The sequence below is a fragment of the Saccostrea echinata genome, unplaced genomic scaffold (assembly GCF_033153115.1).
Source record: "Saccostrea echinata isolate AGI-Se365-2 ecotype Australia unplaced genomic scaffold, CSIRO_AGI_Sech_v1 ptg000054l, whole genome shotgun sequence".
NCBI lineage: Eukaryota > Metazoa > Mollusca > Bivalvia > Ostreida > Ostreidae > Saccostrea > Saccostrea echinata.
This window is the reverse complement of record NW_026889803.1, coordinates 581113-607170: the sequence shown is the minus strand read 5'-3', so window position 1 is coordinate 607170 and position 26058 is coordinate 581113. Positions and strand designations below refer to the sequence as shown.

At 32.3% G+C, this 26058-nt stretch overlaps 2 protein-coding genes across 2 annotated transcripts in view; both read left to right on the top strand.

Moving 5' to 3' along the window:
- The window catches only part of LOC133171812 (integrator complex subunit 2-like), a 275651-nt gene that overhangs the window by 88723 nt on the left and 160870 nt on the right, over positions 1 to 26058 (top strand). The gene's annotated exons all lie outside the window — the stretch shown is intronic.
- LOC133172173 (macrophage receptor MARCO-like) lies at positions 17953 to 19601 on the top strand. The gene is made up of 2 exons (XM_061307012.1): positions 17953 to 18100; positions 19132 to 19601. The coding sequence occupies exons 1-2, from the start codon at positions 17953 to 17955 to the stop codon at positions 19599 to 19601; spliced, it is 618 nt and encodes a 205-aa protein (XP_061162996.1).

Here is a 26058-nt window from a genome sequence, read left to right as displayed (position 1 = left end):
TAAATTCTGCTTCATATAAATACAAAATAAGTCTGCTAATAAAGGGGCGCAATTGGTACCCATGGGAATTCCAACAGATTGTTGGAAGACCTGATTTACAAAAACTACATAGATATTGTCAATCAGAAACTCCAGCATCTTTTTAATATCAACTTCAGAGTATTTGTGTGTACAATCAGAATGCTTTTAACAAAATGATTTTGCAAATGACAATGACAAGGTAAGTATATTTACGAGTTCCATTTTTATTGAAAAGGCAGCTGTCTAAGATGTCAAAAAGCCTGGACTTCATTTCATCGTGGGGAATAGTTGTATAAAGTGTTGAAAAATCGTATGTTTTGATGTTATTGATTTAAGTAAATTTTTGTGATTTCAAATTTTCTAAAAGTTCCTTGAAGTTTTTAAGCATCCACATCTGATTTACACCACTTCTCAAATATGCTGTTGTACAGTACTCCTGAAGTTTCTCCTTCATTGCAGTAAATATTTTAGTGAGAAGTAAAGAAAGAGGCTTGGTAGAACATTTACTGGAACCCGCCATGTATCTTTGTTTGTAAGGATTTTTATGAAGTTAAGGAATCGAGTAAAGGTATGGTAATTCAAATTCATTTTGATTGTTGGGTTTATTAAAAATATCTAAAACGTATATAAGATTTTGAAGAATTTCCGCCTAAGAATGGGACCTATAGATGTAAGTTGGATTTCCACCTGCAGAATTAAATTTCTACCTCCTCTAAAATACAATTCAAATAATGAGCCTTACAAACAAAGACTATGTTGTTACAAGCTTTGTCAGCTGGGACTAGACATACTGATCGTGTAATCTATCCAATTCCTTTCTCACTTCTGAATTATTAAAGACAGAAGGATTCTGAATTATTAAAGACAGAAGGATAGATAGTTTTCATACAGCCCATCAATCGCTTAATGCGAGATTTCAACATCCATCTGATGCTCTTAATCCATTCTGACAAAGTTTCAAGGTCCTCTTTTTCGTGTTTGGCCCATCGCCTGACGTAATCTTCCACAGAATTCATAATATTTATAAGATTATGACGCCAGCTAAAAGAACGAGGTTCCCTAAATTTGGGCCCTTTTAAAATAAGGGATTTATAGTCCTCATTATTAACTATGTTTACATCAACAGTAATGACGTGTCCAGAAGGACTATAGTTGTAGGGTGAAGAAAAACATGAACACGTAGGAGGCTTATGTATAAAGTGTTCGATATCTAGGCAATGTAGAGTTTTTTTGTAATCAAAAAGTTTGGAGCAATGTATATTTATAAAAAAAATTAATATTAAATTAAATTATGAGGTCAATGATCAAATTCTTGAGATACGTTGTCTGCAATGGTTTTTGTTAATATTTATGAGGTTCTTCATTGCATGCCATTCTATTATTTAAAAACAAATACATGATCGAGCTTTAACGCACAGAGTATTTGCAAAATGATGTTCAAAAACACATAGAACCTAACCCTTCTGAAAATATCGCAAAAATGTAAAAGAATAAAAAATTAAAATTTAATCTGTTTCTCCTCTGAATCTAATTTACCTTTGTTATAACATATATATTTTTTTCAAAATATAAAACATTAAATTTTGATATTGATATTGATTTATAGCAGGGTTATATTGTCCCTTCAGAAAAAAATAGATATTGTACTTTATAGCAATTCGTTTTAAATTTTGTCAGCTAAAACGCTGAGTAAACGTCATCCTTTGGGCACTTTTTTGTTTCTGCCAACAGCTATACAAGTGCCTATGTCCGTTTAATCTATTCGTAGATTGTCTCTCAAAGCCCTTTCTTTAGATTTCTTTAACATTTATGTTTTATTTTGGCTATTAATAGTATTTATGTTTGATTTGGTTATTAATAGTATTTATGATTGATTTTGGTGAGAAGTAGTATTTATGTTTGATTTTGGCGAATATTAGTAATTATGATTGATTTTGGCTAGAAGTAATTTTTGTCTGATTTTGGCGAAAAGTAATATTTATGTTTGATTTTGGCGAAGACCCTTACCTTTGAACTCCTATCTCATGCACTTTGTGTTGTACAATGTGTACTTTGTTCCTACTGATGAAACCCTTAATATTATAAAAATTGCCAAATTTATCAATGAATTTTTTCGGCGTTTTTCTACCTTTACATTATTCCTTTTAAAAGAGTTACAGAAAACCTTCTTCTTTTATCCTTGTCTTATAATGAGGCTTGGATCGACAATGGATGTTTTGATTGCACAGCAAGGATAAACGTTCATAGAAATACGCCTTAAATATTCCGAGAAAAATAAACTTTTTTCCTATTGATGAAACATCTACCATTATGAGAATTAAGAAATTAATCAATGAATTTATGCGTTTTTCTACCTTTATATTATTCTTTTAAAAAAGTTGCATAAAACTTTTTTCTTTTATCCTTATCGTATAAAGGCTTGGTTCGGCAATAAGTTTTTTTTTTTATCATATATCAGTAAGCTGCAGAGATTTGATTCTGTGTTGAAAAAAGAACAATTTGTATTTAGAATACTTGAAATCAGTATGCAACCTGCAGTTTTAATGTCCTTATCTGAAAGAAATTTTGTAATACATGTAATATACAAATCGTAAATCCCTTCAGTACGGAATATTTAAAAAAAAAAAAACTTTTATATCACTCATAGCTGCGATTTTTTATGATGTGTTGGCATAATTTGCATAATTGGAAATAAATTCAAACTTAATGGATATCTTTGCTCTAAACTGTGTGTAAAAATACTTACATATATTATCAACTGAAATGTACAGATAACGAATAGTAATCATGCTCAAAAGTCCAAATAACCATTACAAGAAGTGAGCATAGCAAACACGGACCTCTGAAAAAAAAATCAAAGGTGGGATCAGGTGTCATGAAGGAGTATGCATCCCCTGTCGACAGATCACACGTTGTGTGTCCCTTGTTATGAACGGGTAAACGGAAAAATCTGTAAACAATTCAGTATGAAAAAACGGTTTGCATGAAAGACGTTAGTCAACATTCGACCAAATGACAAATGGTAATTGCAAAAACATTGTATGGATCATAGAATTTGCGAAATATTGACTTTAAACGAGATTTTTTATACCCCTTGTATCATCAACTTATCTTTTAGTAGACTTCCTCGTTTTTAGAAATTGTTCATACCAGAACAGAATGCTCTTACGTATCGTACCGTTCACGGTAGCTCAGTCGGTAGAGCGCTCGCTCCGTGATCGGGAGGTCGTGAGTTCGAATCTCGGCCGCGACAGACCCAAGTCGATAATATGGGTAGCAACTGTTCCTTCGCCATGCGCTCGGCACTTTGAAGTGAAAGTTGCGGGTCTTTCGGATGAGACCTTAAAAACCGAGGCCCCGTGTCACGGCAGGCGTTGGCACGATAAAGATCCCTCACTGCTCAATGGCCCTGAGTGCCGAGTAAAGGTCAAAATTTGAAGCCCTTCACCGGTATATGGTGACGTCTCTATATGAGTGAAAAATTCTCGAATGGGACGTAAAACAACATACAATCAATCAATCAATCTTACGTATCGAATCAACTGAAAGACATAAACCCCATATGCATGTGAATATGATATATTGCAACATAATTTAGGGAAGTTGACGAATAAAAAGTTGAAGTCATCACTTTTACCATACAGTTTACTTGCCACTTTGCCTTCAGTATCTTCTCTAGTAAAATATTCAACTAAAAACAGACATGTCAAACTTTGTGGTGTCTTTTATTTCTAGTTTAATGGGATATATTGAATCAATCTAAGAATGGAAATAAATGTTGTAAATTAATAAAACGTTTGCATTGAAAGCCGCAGCAAGAGAAATCTGCTTTTCATGTAGAATCTTTTGAATAAATTCTTCTTCATATCAATACAAAAATAGATCTGCTAATAACGGACACAAAATGTTGACAAGGGTTTCAAACAGATTGTTGGGAGACCTGGTCTCCAAAAACCACGTTCTTATTGTCGATGAAAAATTCAAGCATCTTTTTAATATAAACCTTGGAGTACTTGTGAGTAGAATCAGAATGTTTTTTTTTTATACAAAACAAAATAAGTCTTCACATGACTAATGACAAGGTATGCAAGTTTAAGAATTTCATTTTTTATTGAAGAAACAGTTGTCTATGACGTCAAAGAGTCTGGCCTATAATTTACCAATGGTGAATGGTGTTGAAAACCAGTACGCTTTGATACTATTGTTTTTGGTAAAATTTGGTGCTTTCAGATTTTCAAAAGTTCCTTGGAGTTTTAAAGTATCCACATCCGACAAACACCAGTTCTCGAATATGTTGTACAATACTCCTGAAGTTTCTTCTTCACTGCTGTTAATATTTTTGTTAAAAATATAGAGAAAAAGCTTGGTAGAACATTTACTAGAACCCGCTATGTATCTTTGTAAGAATGAAGTGTAGGAATCCAGTGTATGTATGGTTACTCAAATTATTTTGATTGTTGGGAAAAAACTGGCATATGATTTCGAAGAATTTTCCTCTTAGAAGGATCTATAGGTATTTTATTTAACTATATTCAAATCACCAGTAATGTGGTGTCCGGTGGGGAGAAGACATCTTAGATCTAATACACTAAATTATTTTGATTAAATTTTAAATGTCCTACAAGGTTGCAAGTGAAGATGTTCATCAATATATTAAAAACTTATTTAAATTTTAATCATCGCAATTACGATTTCTTAAGCTGAAAACTAAAGTTCATGCTAAATTAAAAGAATATTGAAATTTAATTTTCTCGAACTGTCTGTACATGTCTACTTTAAATAATATTTTTTTCTTGTTGCACTTAAATGGATGACATGCACAGAAGACATTTTCTAATTAATATATTAGAGTAAAAAATCCCTGTTTTATCATTATTTAATTTATTTACTTCTTTCAGCTATATTTCATTACGCTATATTGTTGCTCCGTATAGGTATTTTATTTGGAATTATCAGTCAGAGATGGGAGCATTTACTTTCAAAAGTAATAAATTAACAATGACAAATATTCAATAAATTAAAACTAATCGATTACAAACTAATAACATATATTCTTTAAAATTCTCTTTAAAATAGATTACTTTATGCAATCATAATAACTTTGATTACTGTAGAATACAACAATTTTCACAAAATTAATTAAGCCTTTTCCTAGCTATTTGTTGAATGGTTAGGAAAGAAACTCAATTTTTTTTAGAGGATATATTCATGTGAACTTGAGATAAAACAACACTTCAGATTCATGTGCTTCATACGTGGGTATTTTACGGACTATATATGACAATGACCAAATAGCAACCAAACTATATAACAAATAGGATGATTTTAAGTTTTCCATCTTCAACTTTCCCTGTTTATGTAGGTATGATCCACCATTATCTACATCAGGTGTGTATGTCTCCTAGCTGATTCGATATTCAAAAGTATGTTCAAGTACGATCAATTTTTTAATAGAGGCGGGTTACTGACAAATAAGTTGATGTTTGAGTTTTTAGCTTTCTCGTTTAAAGTAAGCTTTTCGCAAATTCTGAGGTCGTTATAATGACTTTGTTTAAAAGTACAACATAGCTTTGGGACATATTTTGGCTGACATGTTTCCAACCAAAGGCGATTGTGTTATACCATATTGACATAAACCTTTACGACAAAAATTACAGTCTCAAAATCATTTATTATTCATAGCTAAAAAGTGTAGTTTTTAAGTTTTCTAAGATATGCTCAAAATGTTTAAGAAAATCTTCTTGAAGAATCGGTTAGAAATGTGACAAATGTGTGATTATCACATTTGATGACGGCATTATATAGAGAGAAAAGATCGATATTATTACAACCAAAAGATTTGCATATAAATGATGCATGTATGCACACCTTGCTTCAAATATAGAAGAATTTAAGTAAAAATCAATTGGTGACCAACTCAATGACGGAATTCTACCTTCATAAATTTTCTATTGTTGTTATTCACCATTTTGAATGTTTTATTTTATGACAAAAGAGTTATTTATGAATTTGCTCTGGAAAATTAAAAATTAATAATTGTCGTGTAAAATTGATTGTATTGATTGAAACAAAAAAATTGTTTTTTGGAATCCCCTTTCATTTTTATATAATGAAGCAAATGAATGATAAATAAATATTAAAATATGTCAAACCTTCAGAATAAAATTGAAAAAAAGATAAATTTCTGTAAAGCAGGCATGAAATGATGAAACTGTATAAGCTGCTGAGAACCAGTACAGTTTTTAACTACAATCTGAAATTGTTATTCAAATAATAAATCCTATTTTAAAAATATAAAGAGTTATTTCCCCGAGCTATACACTGTGTTTGATCACCAGTCAGGGTACCGTGGGATCACGTGATTCTAAATCGTTTTTAATGTTTTAATTACGAAATATCTTATGTGTTAAAAAGTTATATTCCTCTTTCCATAGTAAATATTAAAGATATTTCCGTTCCTCGCAATCATGTGTAAAAAATATGCTAATTCTCAACGACCGATAAAGATTAACAATAAATAAAGGACTGTTTGATTAAATACCCACAGCTATGGCGCACACAATTATGGCTTTGAAAGAACGTAACTAAAGTGTGGGGGAAAAGAATTCGTCTGCTTTAAATGTTACCAGCAATCGATCAGGGATTGCGGACGTTAACTTAATACCTTTGTTATCAGGAATTCGTGACTCATACCGCATTATATACGAGTGAAAAACATTATAGTCTGTTTCACATACCACTGTTTAGATCAGTTGTTTGGGGAATATATACAGAACTGTCCAAAAGTTGAGTTTTGGTGATGCATTGTTACCCTTTAGTTATATACAGTATCTGTTTTCATTTCCTCAGTAGATTTTACCGTCAGTGATTTGATTAACTCTTTTTATTTAGAGTTGTTTTACCAATTATAAACAATGAACGTACCAACAAGGAAGAAAAATATACTAGTTTCTTCCTGGTCGGTTTCTAAAGCAAAACAAGGAAAAACAAAGGTCGGGTTCTAGAGGAAAACAAGGAAAAACGAAGAGATGTATCCCTCCTGGTTATCAGTGGTACAACCATTTATTGGGTTTCAGTTATTCAAACAAAATTGTAAATTGTTTCTATACAGGCTAAAAGACTCAAGCATTGTTCACAATCGTATATAGTAAACTATTTTATTCATGTATCCGGTTAAATTATAATATTTATAAGAGCTAAATAGTTTGATAGAGGAAATATAAATAAATACACCTAAATTCCTAATGAAATGATAAACAATTTCAAGAATGTGTTAATAAATTGCAGAATTATGTAGTATATATTGTTTCTGAAACATGTACAGTACCCGCATCGTTATTCTTTACAGGATACACGATACGATAGGATACACGCACGATACGATAGGATAAACGCACGATACGATAGGATACACGCACGATACGATAGGATACACGCACGATAGGATAAACGCAAAACACGATAAACGCAAAACACGATAAACGCAAAACACGATAAACGCAAAACACGATAGATCTGATAAACGGTTTTCACGATAGGATAAACGCAAAACCTGATAGGATTGTTATAAAATGCGGAACGTTTTAGACAAAACGAATAATTTCCGTTCAATATATAAAGTATTTGTGTCTCTAGTTAATTCAAGTACATATATGCGCGTATAAAGTAGCTATAAAGTAAACAGTAATCATTTAACGTATTTACAGATAAAATAATAAAATCTATATTATGGTTAATGAATGAACATGATTTCTTTTTTAATTATTTAATCGATCGTCAAACAAACTATTAATAATTATTTTGATCACACTCAGTGTTTGATTCCTCGTAAATGATTGTTTAATTATATATTTCCGATTTGCCCCATCTTAAATCTAAATTACGGATCGTGTTATTTGTAATTACCGAATTTTTTTTTTAATAGATGATTACCTGATAAATATTTTAAATCTACTAACTTAAAAGCAACTTTGTACGTCAAAAAAATTTTGGAAGAAAAGACAGCAGGCAATATGAAGGCAGCTTATGCAGGAGAACAAGTAAGTTGGTTTCACGGTTCATATTATTTTTTTCATACATTTTTCTTGTCTTTAAATAGCATTTATTCATGTTTAATTTGATAGAATTAAATATACTGTTTCATATATACATGTATGTACATGTACTCTATGAACAAATCTGTTTCTCAGAGTATTACATGCATTCATACAATTCTGAAACTTTAAATCCTGTTAAATCATTAGTCCAAGAGATTTCAATAAAATTACGAAAATTGTTTAAGATTTTACGGGTGTGAATTTTATTGAAACCCGGCTAAAATGAGAAGGGTAACCATGAGAAGAGTGAGACCCTTGGCGAAAAACACATTACATTACGGGGCATGTAGATGGTTAATACACAGGGTGGAAGTGTCAGGTGGGAGGTAGAGGGTGTAAATCTGACAGGTAGACGGTGTACTGGTTTGTACACTTGGAATTTTCAAAGATTATAGAATTCCGACAGAACACTTTCACTCTGGGTGGGGGGTCCATAATCCGTAAATCGTTCATCATATGCACTGCAGCTATGAATTAAAATCCAGATGCTTCACCATCATTCAATACAACATAAGGGATCACCTTGTGGATGTGGTCAATGTAGCGGCCACACTGGTCAGGAGTCAGGGATTCCCAAAACGCCTTTATCCCTCCAACAAGCTGATCCTTGGTCCTTGGCTTGGTCTTGGTCTGCAGGTAATACTTCATTGATGCCCAGACATTCTCTATCGGGTTGAGATCTGGTGATGAGGCAGGTGTCTCCATCACATTGTCTAATACCCCATTGTCTTCCATCCATTTCTTTGTTGATTTTGAGTTATGCTTGCTGTCATTGTCCTGTTGATATAAAACAAATGAAAGGAAAATCAGAAAAAAATAAATATGAACAGTTTTTAATTTTCTTGTTTTTAAAAATCAATTCTACAATATAATAGTATTTGAGGGAAATGTATACATGTACATGGCTACTTGTACATATTCATATATAACTTCTCAAAAATAAATATACTTTTATTAAGAGTTTAATAATTTTCATTATACACTGAATTACAGCATAGCCAAACACTGATTGACAAAATAAATATTTAAATGAAAAGTAGATAACTTACTTGGTACAACCGATATCCATCAGGAAACTTGTCTTCAACAAATGGAATGAAGTTTTGATCCAGTATTCCTTGATAAATGACAGAATCCATCACCCCATTGAAGACACAAATGCTTGTCTGGCCTCGATAAGATATTCCAGCCCATACATGAACCTGAATCACAACATACATTAAAACATTATTTAACACCTTTTTCCCACATGCAAAAAATGGGAAAAGACTTGGATGTTAAATACAAAGTTTACATTTTTATAAACTTGATTTGGATTGCAAAGGGATATACATATAATATTATCCTTGACAGAAAAAAAGGTAAAACAATAGATACACTTAGTGTTCATTACCTAAGGATTAATAACAACTATTACATATACAGTCATATTCTCTTACCTTATAGGCATGTTTCGGCTTAGACTTCCTTGCACACTTTCTCTGCAGTCTAGAGCTGTCCTGATGGAAGAAAAGTCTTCCATGAGCTGACATCTCAACAGTGCTTTCATCCACAAAGATGACGTCCCGAAAGTCCTCCCTCTGGTTGAGGGCATTAAGGCACCACTTAAGTCGAACCTACGATGAAAAATATTTGGTTTACATATATATCATTTGATTAGACCCACAACAAAGAGTTATTCATTCCTTTAAAATTTGAACTTAAATGCTTCGAAACTTCAATTGTCAGCAGATAAAGTAACATCAATTGCAGGGATCAATATATTACAATCAAACACAAACAAATTTTAAAAAATTAAATAATGTAAAATTAATAACAACATATGTACTGCTACACATCCGACAATAGCGAAGAGTATACAACAATGCTGATAATCATGATAATTGGAGGTGGGAAATGTATGAAGTAATATGGTGTTTGGTTATTTACAAATCATGTTCAGATTCAAGTCTCAGACTGCTTCATGATTTTAAACCTCACCCATGTAAAAATGATACATGTAATAAAAAAAAGGGGGAAGTTTCTCCTGTGACAACATGTAAAAAAAAACAAAAACAAATACAAAACTTCTGAACTTTGTAGATGCTGCCTTGTCACAGCCAAACACATCCTTTATGATAGAAACAACTGAATCTTATACACAATTTCAAATATCTTACATTTAATACTCAGATATAAAACACTTACCAATTTGTTCTTGTTACTGATGAGCTGGCATGTTTTTGACACAACAGTCTTCCATCCTAGCTCTGCTCGTTTTTTCCTCACAAGACTGCTGGAAACAAGGATTCCAAACACTTCAAAAAGTTTTCTTTGCAACATTGTTGTTGTAAGTTCATTATTTTTCGAGAGCCAAGCGTCCATGAATTTCAAATGAAGAGACTTCAGTTTGATGGCGTCTTCTTTAACGGTTCTCGATTTCCTTGCCAGACCACTACCAGATTTCCACCGTCTTAGGAATCCGTATATTCCCTGTCTACTGGCGATTACATTGTGGTGCCTCCGTAATCCATCGCGTATCATCTCTACAGACATCTTGCTGGTGAACATCCTGATAATCGCCAATTTTACGGCCTCCGAAAAACGTGTCCCTCTCTCTGTCCGCGCCATTGTTTGAATGAATCGTAAAAAAAAATAACAAAACGAAAATTGGACTCGGAATTCCTCGGGTGTTTCATCTATATGTAAAGATCATAAGCGATGAGTTCCGAATGCACACGATAAACGCAAAACACGATACACGATAGAACCTGATAAACGATCTTCACGATAAACGCAAAACCTGATAAACGAAAAACACGATAGAAAACGCAGAACCTGATAAACGGAAAACACGATACGATAGGATACGATAGGATACACGCACGATACGATAGGATACACGCACGATACGATAGGATACACGCACGATAGGACACGATAGAAATGTAAAGAATAACGATGCGGGTACTGTATATCTGTCACGTATTGACATAAACAATTATGCATTCAATTTAGGGAAACTCTGAAAACTAATGAAATATTTTTTTGGACTTTGTGAAAATTGTCTCGTATAAAGTTGTACATATTGAAATTATCTACTTCATTTAAAATCCAGGGTATTTTCTATACTTCTCCAGAAAAAAATGTTCAAAGAAATGATGTATTAGTGAAAAGAAATCATCGTTTTAACTGACATTGGTAAAATAGCATGCAAATCATGTTTTCAGTTATTTTATCATGGTCTTGGATAATGATAAGAAAACAACTCTATTTTGAATTGTGTCATTTAATGTAGATTTCCATTTATTCCACTTTATATCAAAGGGCACATTACTCAAACGGCATAAAACTGGTATTGGAAGATTTTATTGCAAAACTAAGAGGACTTAGAACAACAGATCTAAAATCATATTGGACTTTGCTGAACAAGGGTTGTAATAAGAGTAATACTGTACAACAAAAGTTGCAATGAATGTATTCTTTTATCAGTTTAAGAATCTAAACAATGTTGACAATGATGTTGATGTAGTTTTGCCTGAGAATGTAACTTTGTATGTTTAGAAGGAAAAAGTTATATTGTGCTTTTATTGATTATCGTAAGGCTTTTGATTCAGTTAATAGAGTATTGTTCTGGCAGAAATTATAGCGTAATTGTATTGATGGTAAAATGGTGGTCATCATAAAAAAATTGTATAAAAATGCGAAATCTTGTGTAAGAGATGGCAGCACTGGTTCTGACTATTTTTCATCTAATATCGGTGTTAGACAAGGTGAAAACCTTTCCCTATTGTTATTCTCAATTTGTTTGAATGACCTTGCAGAGTTTTTGTCTCATGCAAACAATGGCTATACAGATGTATGTAATATTTCACATTTACTTTTTGACAATGATGATACTGAAGTATTTTTTAAGTTGTATTTACTTCTGTATGCAGATGACACTGTTATATTTGCTGAATCTCCTGGAGAATTACAAGCAGGTCTTAATGCTATGTACTTACACTGTCAAACATGGAATCTGCAAGTTAATGCTGCTAAAACTAATGTCATTTTTTTTCAAAAAATAGAAGAGGAGAAAATACTCAATTTTTATATAATAATGAACCTCTCACCATTGTGGAGGACTTTCAGTTTCTTGGTATTATTTTCTGTAGGAAACAGCAAGCTAGAAGAGCCATATTTTATGTATTGTGTAAATCAAGAAAACTTTGTCTACCCATCGATATTCTCTTGCAATTGTTTGATGCCATGATATCACCCATTTTACTATACGAGTCTGAAGTATGGGGTTATGAAAATAATGATATTATTGAATCACTGCACTTAGGATTTTGTAAATATATTATGAAAGTTTCGATTACGGTCAACTTTGACAGAAGGTGATAAAAGAAAATTATGACATAAAAAGATTAGTTTGCAGATTAATGATGCAATTCATCGGAAGCAAGAAACTGACAACTAGAAATGTTCTGGTTATAAAATATATTTCTATCACTTATCCATCACTGCTTAAATTGAAAGTGCTTTGAAATTCCACGTAAGTTGGATACGACATGTTATGAAAATGAGAGCTCAGTTAATATTGTAGAATTTATATTTTTGAATTAATAATACTTCAAAACTAAAATATTACGTCAAACAGAAGACTTGTACGAAATGTTGAATGTTTTGGACAGCCTGTTCAGAAATCTTCTCCACTTGTTTCTTCGCTAATGACAAACTTTTTTTTACAGTCCTATAAAATTTGTGCGCATTCGTCTCACTCTGGATACAAACAAACACCCACCATGTTTAAAGCCAGCATTTCATAAATTCTATGGCTGTTATAATGACCTTGTTAGCAGGTATAACCTATCACAGAGTAGCATATTGATTGACAAATTTCATACCAAAATTGTTTGGCCTTTAATTTTTTCACTATATTTGACTACGGAATAGGGTTGTTCTGAAAGTTCGTGGACAACCGTCATAACTTTTTCACTAAACGTCATATTATATCCAAATTTGGAAGAGATATTTCTACAGAAAATTCAAATGATGTGTATTATTATTATTATTATTATTTTTTTTTTTTTGAAAATCGTGGTTTATTTTAAACTTATTTAGACTTGAAAAATGCAAAAATCGGATTCCGGAGCAGGTCAAAATTTTATTAATTTACAATCAAGACACTAAGTATTGTATGTCTGAAGTCATATTGAAAAAGGCAAAAAAGATGACGTCGTATAATGTCACGAAGCAGAAGCTAACTATACAATTTTGTGTTGTACTTTGGGAAACTCCAGGAAAATGCCGCAGGAAGTAGGAAATATGTCAAAAGCGAGCCATGCATATGTGTGTACATGGTACAAGCGGTATTTGAATGATAGACTACTCTGCTTAGACGACGGTGATCTGTGAGAAGACGGATTATCTGTAAAAATCTTATCAAAAACATTGAAAAGTTAGTAACGTCATGCTAATAGTTCGGCTATTCACAGATGCTGATCTTGTGAAAGCACACTTGTGCAGTGAAAAAATATAACATTGACAAACAAAATGATGCTACTGGAGTAATTATTAGCAAAATAGATTTCAAGTGATAGAGAAGCGTTTTTAATGGGTGCACTGTATTGGTCAATACTGTGTGGAATGTATAGGGATAGTATTTTTGAGAACCTCATGTCGGTACGTTTTTGACGTTGCAGTGTTGTTGAGTTTGCTCCGTGGTTACAAAACGTGTTGATTTTAAAATTAAATCTCATGAATTCTATTAAAGCACATGAAATGAAACTTTATACATCAACAAAATAAATATTTTTACATATGGCAATGTGCTCATTTTAAATTTCTTGAAGATAGTATAACGAAGACTGGCATAATCCACGAACTTTCCGAACAACCCTCGTATAGGGGTATGACCAGGGATGCTTACTCCTCCCAGGCATCTGGCTTCGGGGCCACCAACATATAAAAATCTCAGCTCAAATCTCTACCTCAAATCTTAGATTTCTGCCTCAGCTGAGATTTTCTTAAAACACCGTGCCACCAACATTTCTTGGCGTTGGTGGCCCCGAAGCCTGATCCCACCTCTGGAATTTCCTGGGATACGTGTTTTAAACCATGTGCACAGATTTGTATTGTTTAGGGATTTTTTGAGATCGTTATCTTCAACCTTTCATGTACAAACAGGATCTTAAGAGAGCCTTGTTTTATGTAAATACAAAGTACATCATGTGTATAAATATTCTTTAATAAATAGTTTTTATCCTCATGTATGGAAGAATTTTATTTTTTATGACAAAAATGTCAATTTCAAACAACGAAACATTGTGTCCTTGTTCCCTTAAAATATGCAGTTTAATCATGTCAACATGCACGATGATTAATCTACCATGCAACGTATGTTGGCATGTTACTTATTAATAGTAACTTAAATATGTCGATATTAAGTCGATATTAAGTCATTCATCTTGCCATGCAAGATTATTATGAGAATGTTCGACTCACTTATGTCAACAGGCATGATTGTAATGTCATCTTGAGTTAATTAGAATAAATCATATACTAAATGTATTTTGTATTTGTTTGTTTGTTTGTTGTTTAACGTCCCTCTCGGTGGCGCAGTGGTTAGAGCGTTCGCTCTAGAATCGCGGAGTAAGGAGTTGATCCTTACGTCGCGGGTTCGAATCCCACTGTGGGATGTGGAGACCGGTCCTTCGGATGAGACCGTATAAACCGAGGTCCCGTGTCGCAGTAAGTGCTGGCACGAAAAAGAACCCTCACTGCTCAATGGCCCTGAGTGCCGAGTATAGGACAAAATTTGTAGCTCTCCACCGGCAATTGGTGGCGTCTCCATATGAGTGAAAAATCCTCGAGAGGGACGTTAAACAATAAATAAACAAAACAAAAACGTCCCTCTCGAGGAGTAATATGTTATTTATTGATTTCGAAATAGTACATTAATTCAAAAAATTGCACAACTGTTTATCCATTCTAGAAATAATAAAGCATGCATTTTCTTTCACAAGAAGTTTTTAATAAATTGCATGTTGATATACTTATCTCCCATAAGTCAACATAAATAACTTTAATGTCAACATATATCAGTTACATAGCAACATGTGAACTCAAACAAGATACACATCAATACATCAATATATATACATGTAGTTAAGTTGTATGTTGACATAATTATATTGCATCATGCAAGTTAAATGTCATATCTTTTTGGCACAGAATGCATTTTTTAACGAATTATGTTTTACAATAGTTGCATTTTAACAAATAAATCTTGTTTGCTGGCTTAAACAAGTTACATGGTGACATATTAAAATTGCCTGTCCATATTTCATGAAAAAGTTAATGAAGATCTCATCCAATAACAGTAAGCATCGTTATGAGGGCAAAGGTAAGATGAAGATACTGAGAGGAGTAAGCATTCCCTGTCGACAGGTCAAACCCACGCAAGACGTCTGTATCTATCAGGTTATCATTACCATTCGATTGGGGACATAAACCCCATATTCAGGTGATAGTGGAATATAACGGGATACAAGGGAAGTTCTTGATGGAAAATGAAGTCTTAATTATGTCATATACATTATGTAGTTAAGTTGTTAATTTTCCATGTCTCTATAGTCAGAAAAATATCCAGATATAAAACAGATGAACATTTTAAACTTCAATTTTTATTTGAGTTCTTGCTAATAGGGTAAAGAAACATGGCACCAACACAATAAATAAGGATATTAATCTGTCATCTATATTTTGTCATAGACATTCTCTCTCTCTCTCTCTTTCTTTATCTCACAAAATTCCAATATTACAAACTTAAAGAGGACTGGAGAAAAGAAGCCATCTAAACCTTTCGGTAACAAAGCATTAAAAATGCTTCATAGAGCGATTTAGAATAAGCAGAGTGATACATTTTTAAATTTTTTCTACTTAACTGGCAGCGTAATAAACTATCAATTAAAATTAAAACTTCATTAAAATTACCACAGTATCTTTTTTTTTTTTAAATCAGCGATAATTGATTTCAACTCATTTTTAAGTTAGAGAAGGAAATGTTATTGAAAAGGGCATATTTTTCACAAATTCTATTTTATAGTATGTACTCTTTTATGGGTCATTTTAGATGCCCCATCCACATACTTATTCCCAAAAATTACTCGAAATGTTATAAGTTTCTTAATTGCAAGATTACTCCTACTTTATCAAATGTTATAATGGTTCAACAGATCGTATCTAAAATTATTTTAAATATGGTTAAACAAGTAGTAGAAGAAATCTGATAAAAAAAAAAGAAAAGTGGAAAATTATCCGAGGAAATCCTGTTTAATTAAAATCCATTTTAAATTTCTTAATGATGTGATGCTCTTTTGATACAACTGATAAACAAATATAATATTAAGTAGTTTGATTTACATATGTATTGTACCGATACACTCCATCATAGTGAAAGTTTGGGGAAAAATTACAATGTTTTTTTTTATTGTTCCAAAATAATCTGTACTAATTATCTAGAAACAGTGAATTACTCAACAAAGTTTCTCAGAAAGACAATTTTAAACTTGAACTTATCAGTAAAATTCAATTCAAAATTTATCAGTACTCAGATATATCAGGAGGCTTAAGAGTGATGTGATTAAGATAAGAATTTTTTATGCTTTTTGTGAAATTGGTGTTCCTTTCAGACAAACGAACGGGTATACATACGGGTATACATACAGACAACCTGTCGGAATATGGATTTAATAAACATTTATAAATATTGTCGATGGTAATTATTACATTAACTATCGCCGAGATTATACATATTCTAATGCATCAATATTCAGAAGTTTTCAATAAAAACAAAGTAATGAGGATAAAAAGAAAAACAAGGAAAATTCAATAAACAGAAAATTCATTCATCGTTTTAGTTGTATATGGTATTTATTTTACGCGTTGGACAGGATTTCTCAATAATGCTTCGCACTCATAAAAATTTGAAAATTACTCCCATCACACCCATGACGTCAATTCCACATACAACCAGAGAAGAATGAATATTCTCTATTTATTTCATGTCTCAACAATCAAATAATATTTTGACAATTTCTGTAAAATATGAAAAAAAATATTTCTGTACATTTTTATATTTGTACTATTTTGTCTTGAATGAAAAAAACAATGAAACTCTAACGTTTTTAAGCATTTTGTGAACAAGTCAAAGCTTTTACATCCCTTTTGAAGCTGCAAGGTTCAGAAGTCCAGAAGTCGACAATAGCAGCCAGTCCCTGCACAACCAGTAGAACAAAACCGCCAATTCATGCATTTCTTTAAAAAATCAGTTGTCAATGTATGTACGAATTCCATTTTCAAACCCCCCAATGAAATTAGCTGAAACGTCATCCTATCACGTAGAACGTATTTCCGTAATGAGCAACTAATGACTAATATGTACATGCAACATAGGATGCCATTATCCTTGTTTCTACCTCGATTTTGAATGAAATGCAGGTTCAACCATTTAGTCATTACACGCAATGTCCTATAGTTCTTAATATATCATGTTTATGCTAATACTGAAGTCACTGTGGTTAGCTATTACATAACCTGTTTAATGTTATAATATAAATTCTAATTCAAATTTAAGCATTAGAGTCTGTTTCATCTACAGCTATTATCATATGTACTGTCTTTGGAAGCAAATAGGAGGTATGTTTGGAAAAGAGAGAGAGCTTGAGCTTGAGCTCTATGTTTTGCAATAATTCTGATTTCCAGTTAGTAAATAAAAAAACTTCATTTTGTTGCCAACAAATCATTTTTTTCCTAAGGTATATTATCACTTTAATGTGCCTTTTCATTCTCTCAGCTGTGTTACACCATGAAGACCTGGCTGATAGCAACTCTGGTTATCTGTGGATTGCCAACTATCTTGGGGTACTTTGTCAGCAATAGGGATATTAGGAAATATAATTCCTTGAAAACGAAATTCGATGGACTTACTGATGAGGCGTTAAATTTACTTAAAGGTAATATAAGATGAACTAAAAACTACGATAGAAGTAATTTATTCAACTTTGATATGATTTAGTCTTTTTATCAAAATAATGGTAAATGGAAATGAACTATTTGCTGTTAAAGATTTGCTGAAAAAAAAATAATTTGAAGGTTAAAGTTTTAAAGGATTAAAAAAATGTTGATATCCAATTATTCACCTGCTTAAATCGATTATTGTTTATTTGTTTGTTTAACGTCCCTTCGAGAATTTTTCATTCTTATTGAGACGCCACTACTTGCCGGTGGAGGACTGTACTCAGCACTTACGGCCTTTGAGCAGTGAGGGATCTTTTTCGTGCCAGCACCTATTGCGACACGGGACTTTGGTTCATACAGTCTTATCCGAAGGACATGTCTCCATGTCCAGCAATGGGATTCGAACCCGCGACGTAAGGATCAACTCCTTACTCCGATTCTCTAGTGCGACAAATTGTAATTTAATTTCAAGTCAATTCTAAAATTCGGATTACAAGAATATCCAACGACAATAATTATCCTGATTTTATTCATAATAGAAATATACATGTAATATCAAATAATTCAATTAAGTCTTTTAATAAATATATAATGAGTAATTTTCTCTATCTTGATTGTTTGAATTCCCCTTATTCTGAAGAGTAATGCTCATCTTACCGTTATTATATTGTGTGATCGTAAATTCCAAGAAAGAATTAATATGGCCTGTCACCTATAGAGGTACTGACATTTAAAAACGATTTTTTTATTTGTGTGAATGTGAATGCATGTGGAAATAGTTTTCAAATTTACTATGTTTATAGGATGAAACTTTTTTTTTATTTTTACATGGTCAATATAAATACTTATCTACCTTTAAAGAACAAGATTTATTTTTACTTTGAATTCTTTTTCTTGTTCAGTTATCATAAAAACTCATAAATGTCAATCGTTGTGTTATAAAGCAAAAAAAAACTTAATATATATTTGAATTTCTATACAAATTAGGCACATTGCAATGAATTACATTAAGGTATATTTTATGCAGGTCTAAAGGGTGAACAAGGCGAAGCAGGACAAAAAGGTATAAAGGGAGACCAAGGCTCTGTAGGTGACAACGGGGCTCAGGGCTCTGCTGGGGCTAACGGGGAAAAAGGATTCAAAGGAGACCAGGGTGATACAGGGAGTAAAGGAAATAAAGGGGAAACAGGAACAACAGGAAGCAAAGGGGGAAAGGGGGATCAAGGACAGGCTGGGGAAACCGGTGATGGAGGTACTCAAGGTAGCAAAGGTCAAAAAGGGGAGCCAGCAGCCAAAGGAGCTAAAGGCGAGGCGGGAAGCAAAGGAGATCAGGGAGCAACAGGAAGTGCAGGGGCTGCTGGAGCTAAGGGTAGCAAGGGGGAACCAGGGACACTTAAGGGCCAAAAGGGCGAGAAGGGTGTAAAAGGCGATCAAAACGTCAAAGGAAGCATGGGTGACATTGGAGAAAAGGGACAGAAGGGGGAACCGAGAAGCTAGAAATTTTGTTTAAAATTAATTTTCAAAATATATATGTATTTCATTACAGATTATCTTTCTGTAGAAAAAGAGGGACAAATAAAACAATTAAAGTTTTATCGTCATTAATGATTTTTTTCCCTTGAAAATATTTGAATTAAAACGAAATAACTATACTGTGAGACTTGTGACGTTTGAGGCTTTGGCTTTATGTGATCTAAGTAACTTTATGTTTCAAACTTGTTGTTCTGAAATTTGTACACTGTTCCAAATGTTTGTCAAAGCGTTCAAAGCTAAGAATATTCCTCTTTGTTATAGATTTACTTATGCTTTCACTGACTTATGTATGTTTAATAGGGAATTAATTCTGGAACAAACGTAATAATAAAAATTAACAACAAATAGATTCTTTTTTCAATTTTGCCTCATCAGAGATGAGAATTTCCTGAAAAGTGACATTCGCAGAGACCCGGTCAAATCGAAAAAAATGTGGTTGCATTTTTCTTGTTAACCAACAATTGCGCAATACAAATTATAAACCCTTCAGAATTCGTTAGAAACAAAGTTTCTTCTGGTATAAAACTCTGAAGCTGCTTAACATCAATCGATCACATGTCCAAACATCTAACGTCAAATTTCAGTCATCTATCTATATTTCAGGAAATTTACACACGATCATTTCCTTTTCTCTTTGAACCCGGGCTTCCCGATCACAAAGCGAACGTCCTACCAGTAAACTACCGTGACAACTCTTATTTCTTTGTTATTTCATCTTTGTTGCTAATTTTATTACACACAGTACATAAAATCCGGATAACATGATATACTGTACCATTTCTCACACAATGTACACAGGACGCACTGGCGAATCATTGATAGAATAAGTCATGACACAATTTATTTTACACGACATCAGTTACTTTGTAATCAGAAGAATGCCTTTTTAAAAGACTAATTTTTTTTGGTCTAAATTTAGTTAATAGAGGGAAAAATCTCTCTGGGTACACTCGAGAATCAGAAATGTTTTACAAAAGTTATATAAGGGGAAAAAATCATAACTGTGTTTAAGTAGTAGTTACCCAGTATGATATTGTTCGTTATGTGCAGATACCCAGTGGGATGGTCATAATTACACGAGGGAGCGTAAATCCTGAGTTGTCATTATCACCACGTCTATCAAGCATCTTCACATAATGAGCAAGATTATATGGGGGAAGTTACCTGTACCATTGTTGATAAAGATAAATTGAATATACGCGTTGGTAGGTCAACTTTATTCCATATTCAACAATAATTTCAAACATTTACTACTGTTAAGGAGTATGCACAATAGATTCAGTACGAAACTTTAAGTTCATGTATGTTTTTCATTCTATGTTCCAGTTTTTTGGTTTGTTATAAATAGAACATTTTAGAATCATTTAGAGAAACCAAAGATGTCATTACCAGACAATACTCTCAATAACAAAATTATGTCTTTATGAATGAGAAAACAATGAAAATAGTCTTAAAAATGAATTTAAAAATAATTTGGCTATTTATGCTCTTGTTTATCAATTGTTAACAAAAGTCAATGTCTAAAATTAAGTTTTCAATGTCCATCTGAAATTGGATATTAATGGGAATTTTATTAAAAAGCTGAATATTGCACGTAAATGAACTATTAATTTGCCATGATATTTGGTTGTTGTCATTCTTCTTAACATACGACTTTGCTAACTAATTAATAATGATCGTCCAATATCTTTTTCTTCTTTCTTTAGATTGGTAAGTCTAGTGCGGATTAAAAATATGTGACTTGGTTCTTTGCAATGTTCTATGGATGGAGTTCTAATTAAAGGAAAGTGTGAATACTATATAGATACTAGTAACCCACATTTTCAAGAAAAATATATAACTGTGGTACAAGTAAATAGTACAAAAATATCAATAAAAAATATCTTATGTACGAGAACATTTACTTTTCTTGTCAAAGACATGTAAATTTCGCATCTTAAAGTGCCTTCACTAAAGTAAGTCTATCTATGATACACGGTCAAGACAGGTGAAGACAGGTGAAGACAGGTGAAATGTTTGGTGTATCTTAAGTCAGTCACGTTTTATAACCGTCTTCAACCGACATCCAGACACGTGAATCTTTGTAGGCTTTTTTATGTCAGGCATTTACCCTTGAATATCATGACATTTGCTTGCATGAATATGTGTAAAAAGGATAATAGAAAATAGAAACACACGAAAATAAAATTTTAATAAAGTAATTATACACATTTGTAGGTAAAAAATAATATGGGAAAAATTATAATACAATTAATTATTGGAAACCACTGTACAACGACCTTGAAGATACAATTTATACTTCAAGTTTTGAAAGGAGGCACATTTTTCCTCATATAAATAATACACTTGCACGAGGGTTATTTAAGATTGTGAGGATATGATCACTCATTGTGATATCATTTTTTTTTTTAGAAATTGAAGATCAACACACTATCAAATGTAAAAGCATTTATTTTGCTGGTGTGTTAAGTTTCATTCCATTTAAACAAATAAAACTCATGTTACTGAATGTTTTCTCACTACTGAGCATTGTAAACAACACTTTAACGTCAAAACGTGACTTCCTTACAATTTCTTCCCTCTATACAAACACAATCTGTACGGCTTTTAGCATTTTTACACCACTTGATACATAGTCTGCTTACTATTGTTTATGTAACATAAGTTAGTTCGTTGATGTTTTCAAACTTTTAAACTGTGTAATTTTGTTTTCTCAAGTTCACCAAAAGTGATATTAACTTTAAGAATTAATTTTTAAACTGATAGGTAAATGGACGTCCTTATACATAGTGTTTATGTCGTTATGAAAAACAGACGTTCTTTAAGAGAGGGTCATGAAATGTGTTATAATAGAGAAAAGTATAAACATTTCTTGAAATTTTAAATACAGGAATTTCAAAGCGTCACAATATTTTGTTATTTTCTGTGCACATTCTTAGTATCTGTGATATTATGTACTACTCCGTAAAAAGCATGAAAAAATCGTAAATTTTGACATTTTGAAATGTCCCCATTGGAAACCAGACTGTAGAATTTTGTGTTTCTTGCATATACTGTACACAACAATTTTTCTCATCACATACTGTACTTTGAGCAAAAGGTCTATTGTAATAAAAAACCATTTCCCCATACAAACCTGCATAGAAAATGTAACTGTGCTTTGAGATGGTCCCTAAAACTACCTAAATGATAGATTTTCTTGAAACTTTGGTTTTAAAAAATGGCCTCTCAATTAGCACGAAACATGTCACTCAGAATATGACACGGACTGTGAACAAGGTTATTACAACGGCCATATAATTTACGAAATGATGAACTAAAAGGAAATTGTTAAAAGCTTACAACATCAACTTATTTGTCAGTTGTAGCCTTGATAAAGAACGTAATCGTTCCCAGAGTGTGCTCTTGCAAACCAACATAAACACTGTATGCAGCTGATATTTGATTATTAATGCATAGATATAGAAAGAAGATGATGGAAAAACTGAAGACATCTCTTTTTTCTTAAGTCATTAATTTGCCACTAGCCAATAAAACATGTAAAATATGAGGCAAACTCTTTGGAATCTTTATGTTCAGTTCAAGGTCAAAATATCGTGTTGACATAATATTGCTAATGGATAAGAGATCGTCGATATATCTTAATGTCCAATTGAAAGCAACACTAAGTTTTCTTTTTCTCCTTTAGAACTTTTTTAGATAATTTCCTTCATAAATTTCTAAACACAGCTCAGCTTATATAGGGACCAGTTAGTATACACCAGAATTCCAAAAGATCGTTGTCCAAATACTTCTTTAATTGTGTAGACTCAGACTGATTTTTAACAAAGTAATTTGGTAGATGACCAAAAACAAGATACGAACATTTTTGAATTCCATTTCTATTAAAGAAACAGTTGTGTGTGGTGCAGAAAAAATCTAGTTTTTTATATTTATTGTTGAAAAAAACCCGGTTGCATTAAGTGTTGAAAAATCATAGTTTTAATGTTATAGTTTTTTTTTTTTTCAAAAAAGGAATTTCAATTTGTTTTTGAGAATCTACATTTTATTTACACCACTTCTTGAATATTTTGAAGCACAGTACATCTGAAGTTCCTTCATCATAGCAGTTAATATTTTGTTAAAGAGTAAAAATAAGGGGTTGGTAGAACATTTATGTAATTTTTATGAAGTTTGGAAATCAACATAGGTTTGGTGAATTGAATTCACTTCCGCTGACTAGAATGTTTAAAGTATTTAAAACTGAATTGAAGCATTTCATCATTTGAAAGGAAACTGTGAATATATATTTGGTTACCAAATGTAGAATTAAAGCCAAGTTTTTTTTTAAATGCAGCTATAAAATTAAGTTTTAGAAACACAAGCTCAGGCTATATTGTGTAAACCATGACATACTGTTTATGAAGTCTTTCTTGCTCATTTTTTCACTGCCAATAAAAATTATAATCTTTTCCCCATCTTTAATGGCCAATCCAACTATCTAACATTCTCCAAGCTAGTAGGAAAAGGCATAACGATAATATTTTGAAATCAATATTATAATGAATATTTTGAAAATAATTTCCCAAAATGGTTGTTAAGCATAAATATTTATTGGTAATTAAACTCTTTGCTTCCCTTTTCAAACCAAAATTATCTGTATACGTGGGAGAAGAGAAATCAATGATAATATTCTACAACAGTGCAAAATATTGTACACTTCAAAAGAGGACGATCTCCCACAAAATACACGCAAATAGTTTGAAGAGACCATCTGAAGTTTCTCCTTTACAGCAGATTATATTTTTCTGAGGAGTAAAGATAAGGGCTTGGTAGAGCATTTGCTAGTCCCGGCAATGTATCCAGTATATGTAGGGTAGATCAAACTCACCTTCGTTGTCTGAAATTTTAGCAGAATTATAGACTGAAATGTGATTGTGAAGACTTTCATTCTTAAAGAGTGAACTGTTAGTAAAAGTTGGATTTCTAGATGTAGAATTAAAACCAAGTTCTTTAAAAATACAGTCATAATAATGAGTCTAACAAACAAAGACAATAATTGTTACAAAGTTTGTATGCTGGAATTATAACATATTGTTCATGTACTCTTTCTAATTTTTTTTATCCCTTCCGATTTAGTGAAAACCTAAGGATGGATTGTCTTTTAACCTTCTAACAAGATTCTTTAATATATTTCAAAAACACTTAATCCATTCAGACAAAGCATTTAGGCCTTTATATATCAACCAACGTCTGGCATAATCTTACTGGCAGAATTCTTAAAAGAAATGAAGTTCTATTGCCAACTGAAAGATCGGGGTTCCTGTATTTAGGACCTTTTATAAAATGATTGCTTTTAGTTCGTCATTTTAACCTATACTGACATCATATTATTATTAAATTAACATCTTACAATGAACAAAATGGCTACCTGTCCATCTGATATTTTTATTAATGAGAAAGAAATAGCAAAATCTATAATTTAAACATATTTTATTGAATAAATCAATAAGGATCGGGAAACAGGCAAAGCCTATACATACCCCCTCCTTGTATAATAGGTCAAGTCAAAGCCTATACATACCCTCTCCTTGTATAATAGGTCAAGTCAAAGCCTATACATACCCTCTCCTTGTATAATAGGTCAAGTCAAAGCCTATACATACCCTCTCCTTGTATAATAGGTCAAGTCAAAGCCTATACATACCCTCTCCTTGTATAATAGGTCAAGTCAAAGCCTATACATACCCTCTCCTTGTATAATAGGTCAAGTCAAAGCCTATACATACCCTCTCCTTGTATAATAGGTCAAGTCAAAGCCTATATATACCCTCTCCTTGTATAATAGGTCAAGTCAAAGCCTATATATACCCTCTCCTTGTATAATAGGTCAAGTCAAAGCCTATACATACCCTCTCCTTGTATAATAGGTCAAGTCAAAGCCTATACATACCCTCTCCTTGTATAATAGGTCAAGTCAAAGCCTATACATACCCTCTCCTTGTATAATAGGTCAAGTCAAAGCCTATACATACCCTCTCCTTGTATAATAGGTCAAGTCAAAGCCTATACATACCCTCTCCTTGTATTATAGGTCAAGTCAAAGCCTATACATACCCTCTCCTTGTATAATAGGTCAAGTCAAAGCCTATACATACCCTCTCCTTGTATAATAGGTCAAGTCAAAGCCTATACATACCCTCTCCTTGTATAATAGGTCAAGTCAAAGCCTATACATACCCTCTCCTTGTATAATAGGTCAAGTCAAAGCCTATACATACCCTCTCCTTGTATAATAGGTCAAGTCAAAGCCTATACATACCCTCTCCTTGATAGCAAAATCTATTTCTTTACCTCTGCTATAATGGTCAAGGTTATTTAAACAGGAAATCTTTTTTGCAATTTAATTAAGATGTCTTTATAATTATTGCTTATTTCTTAA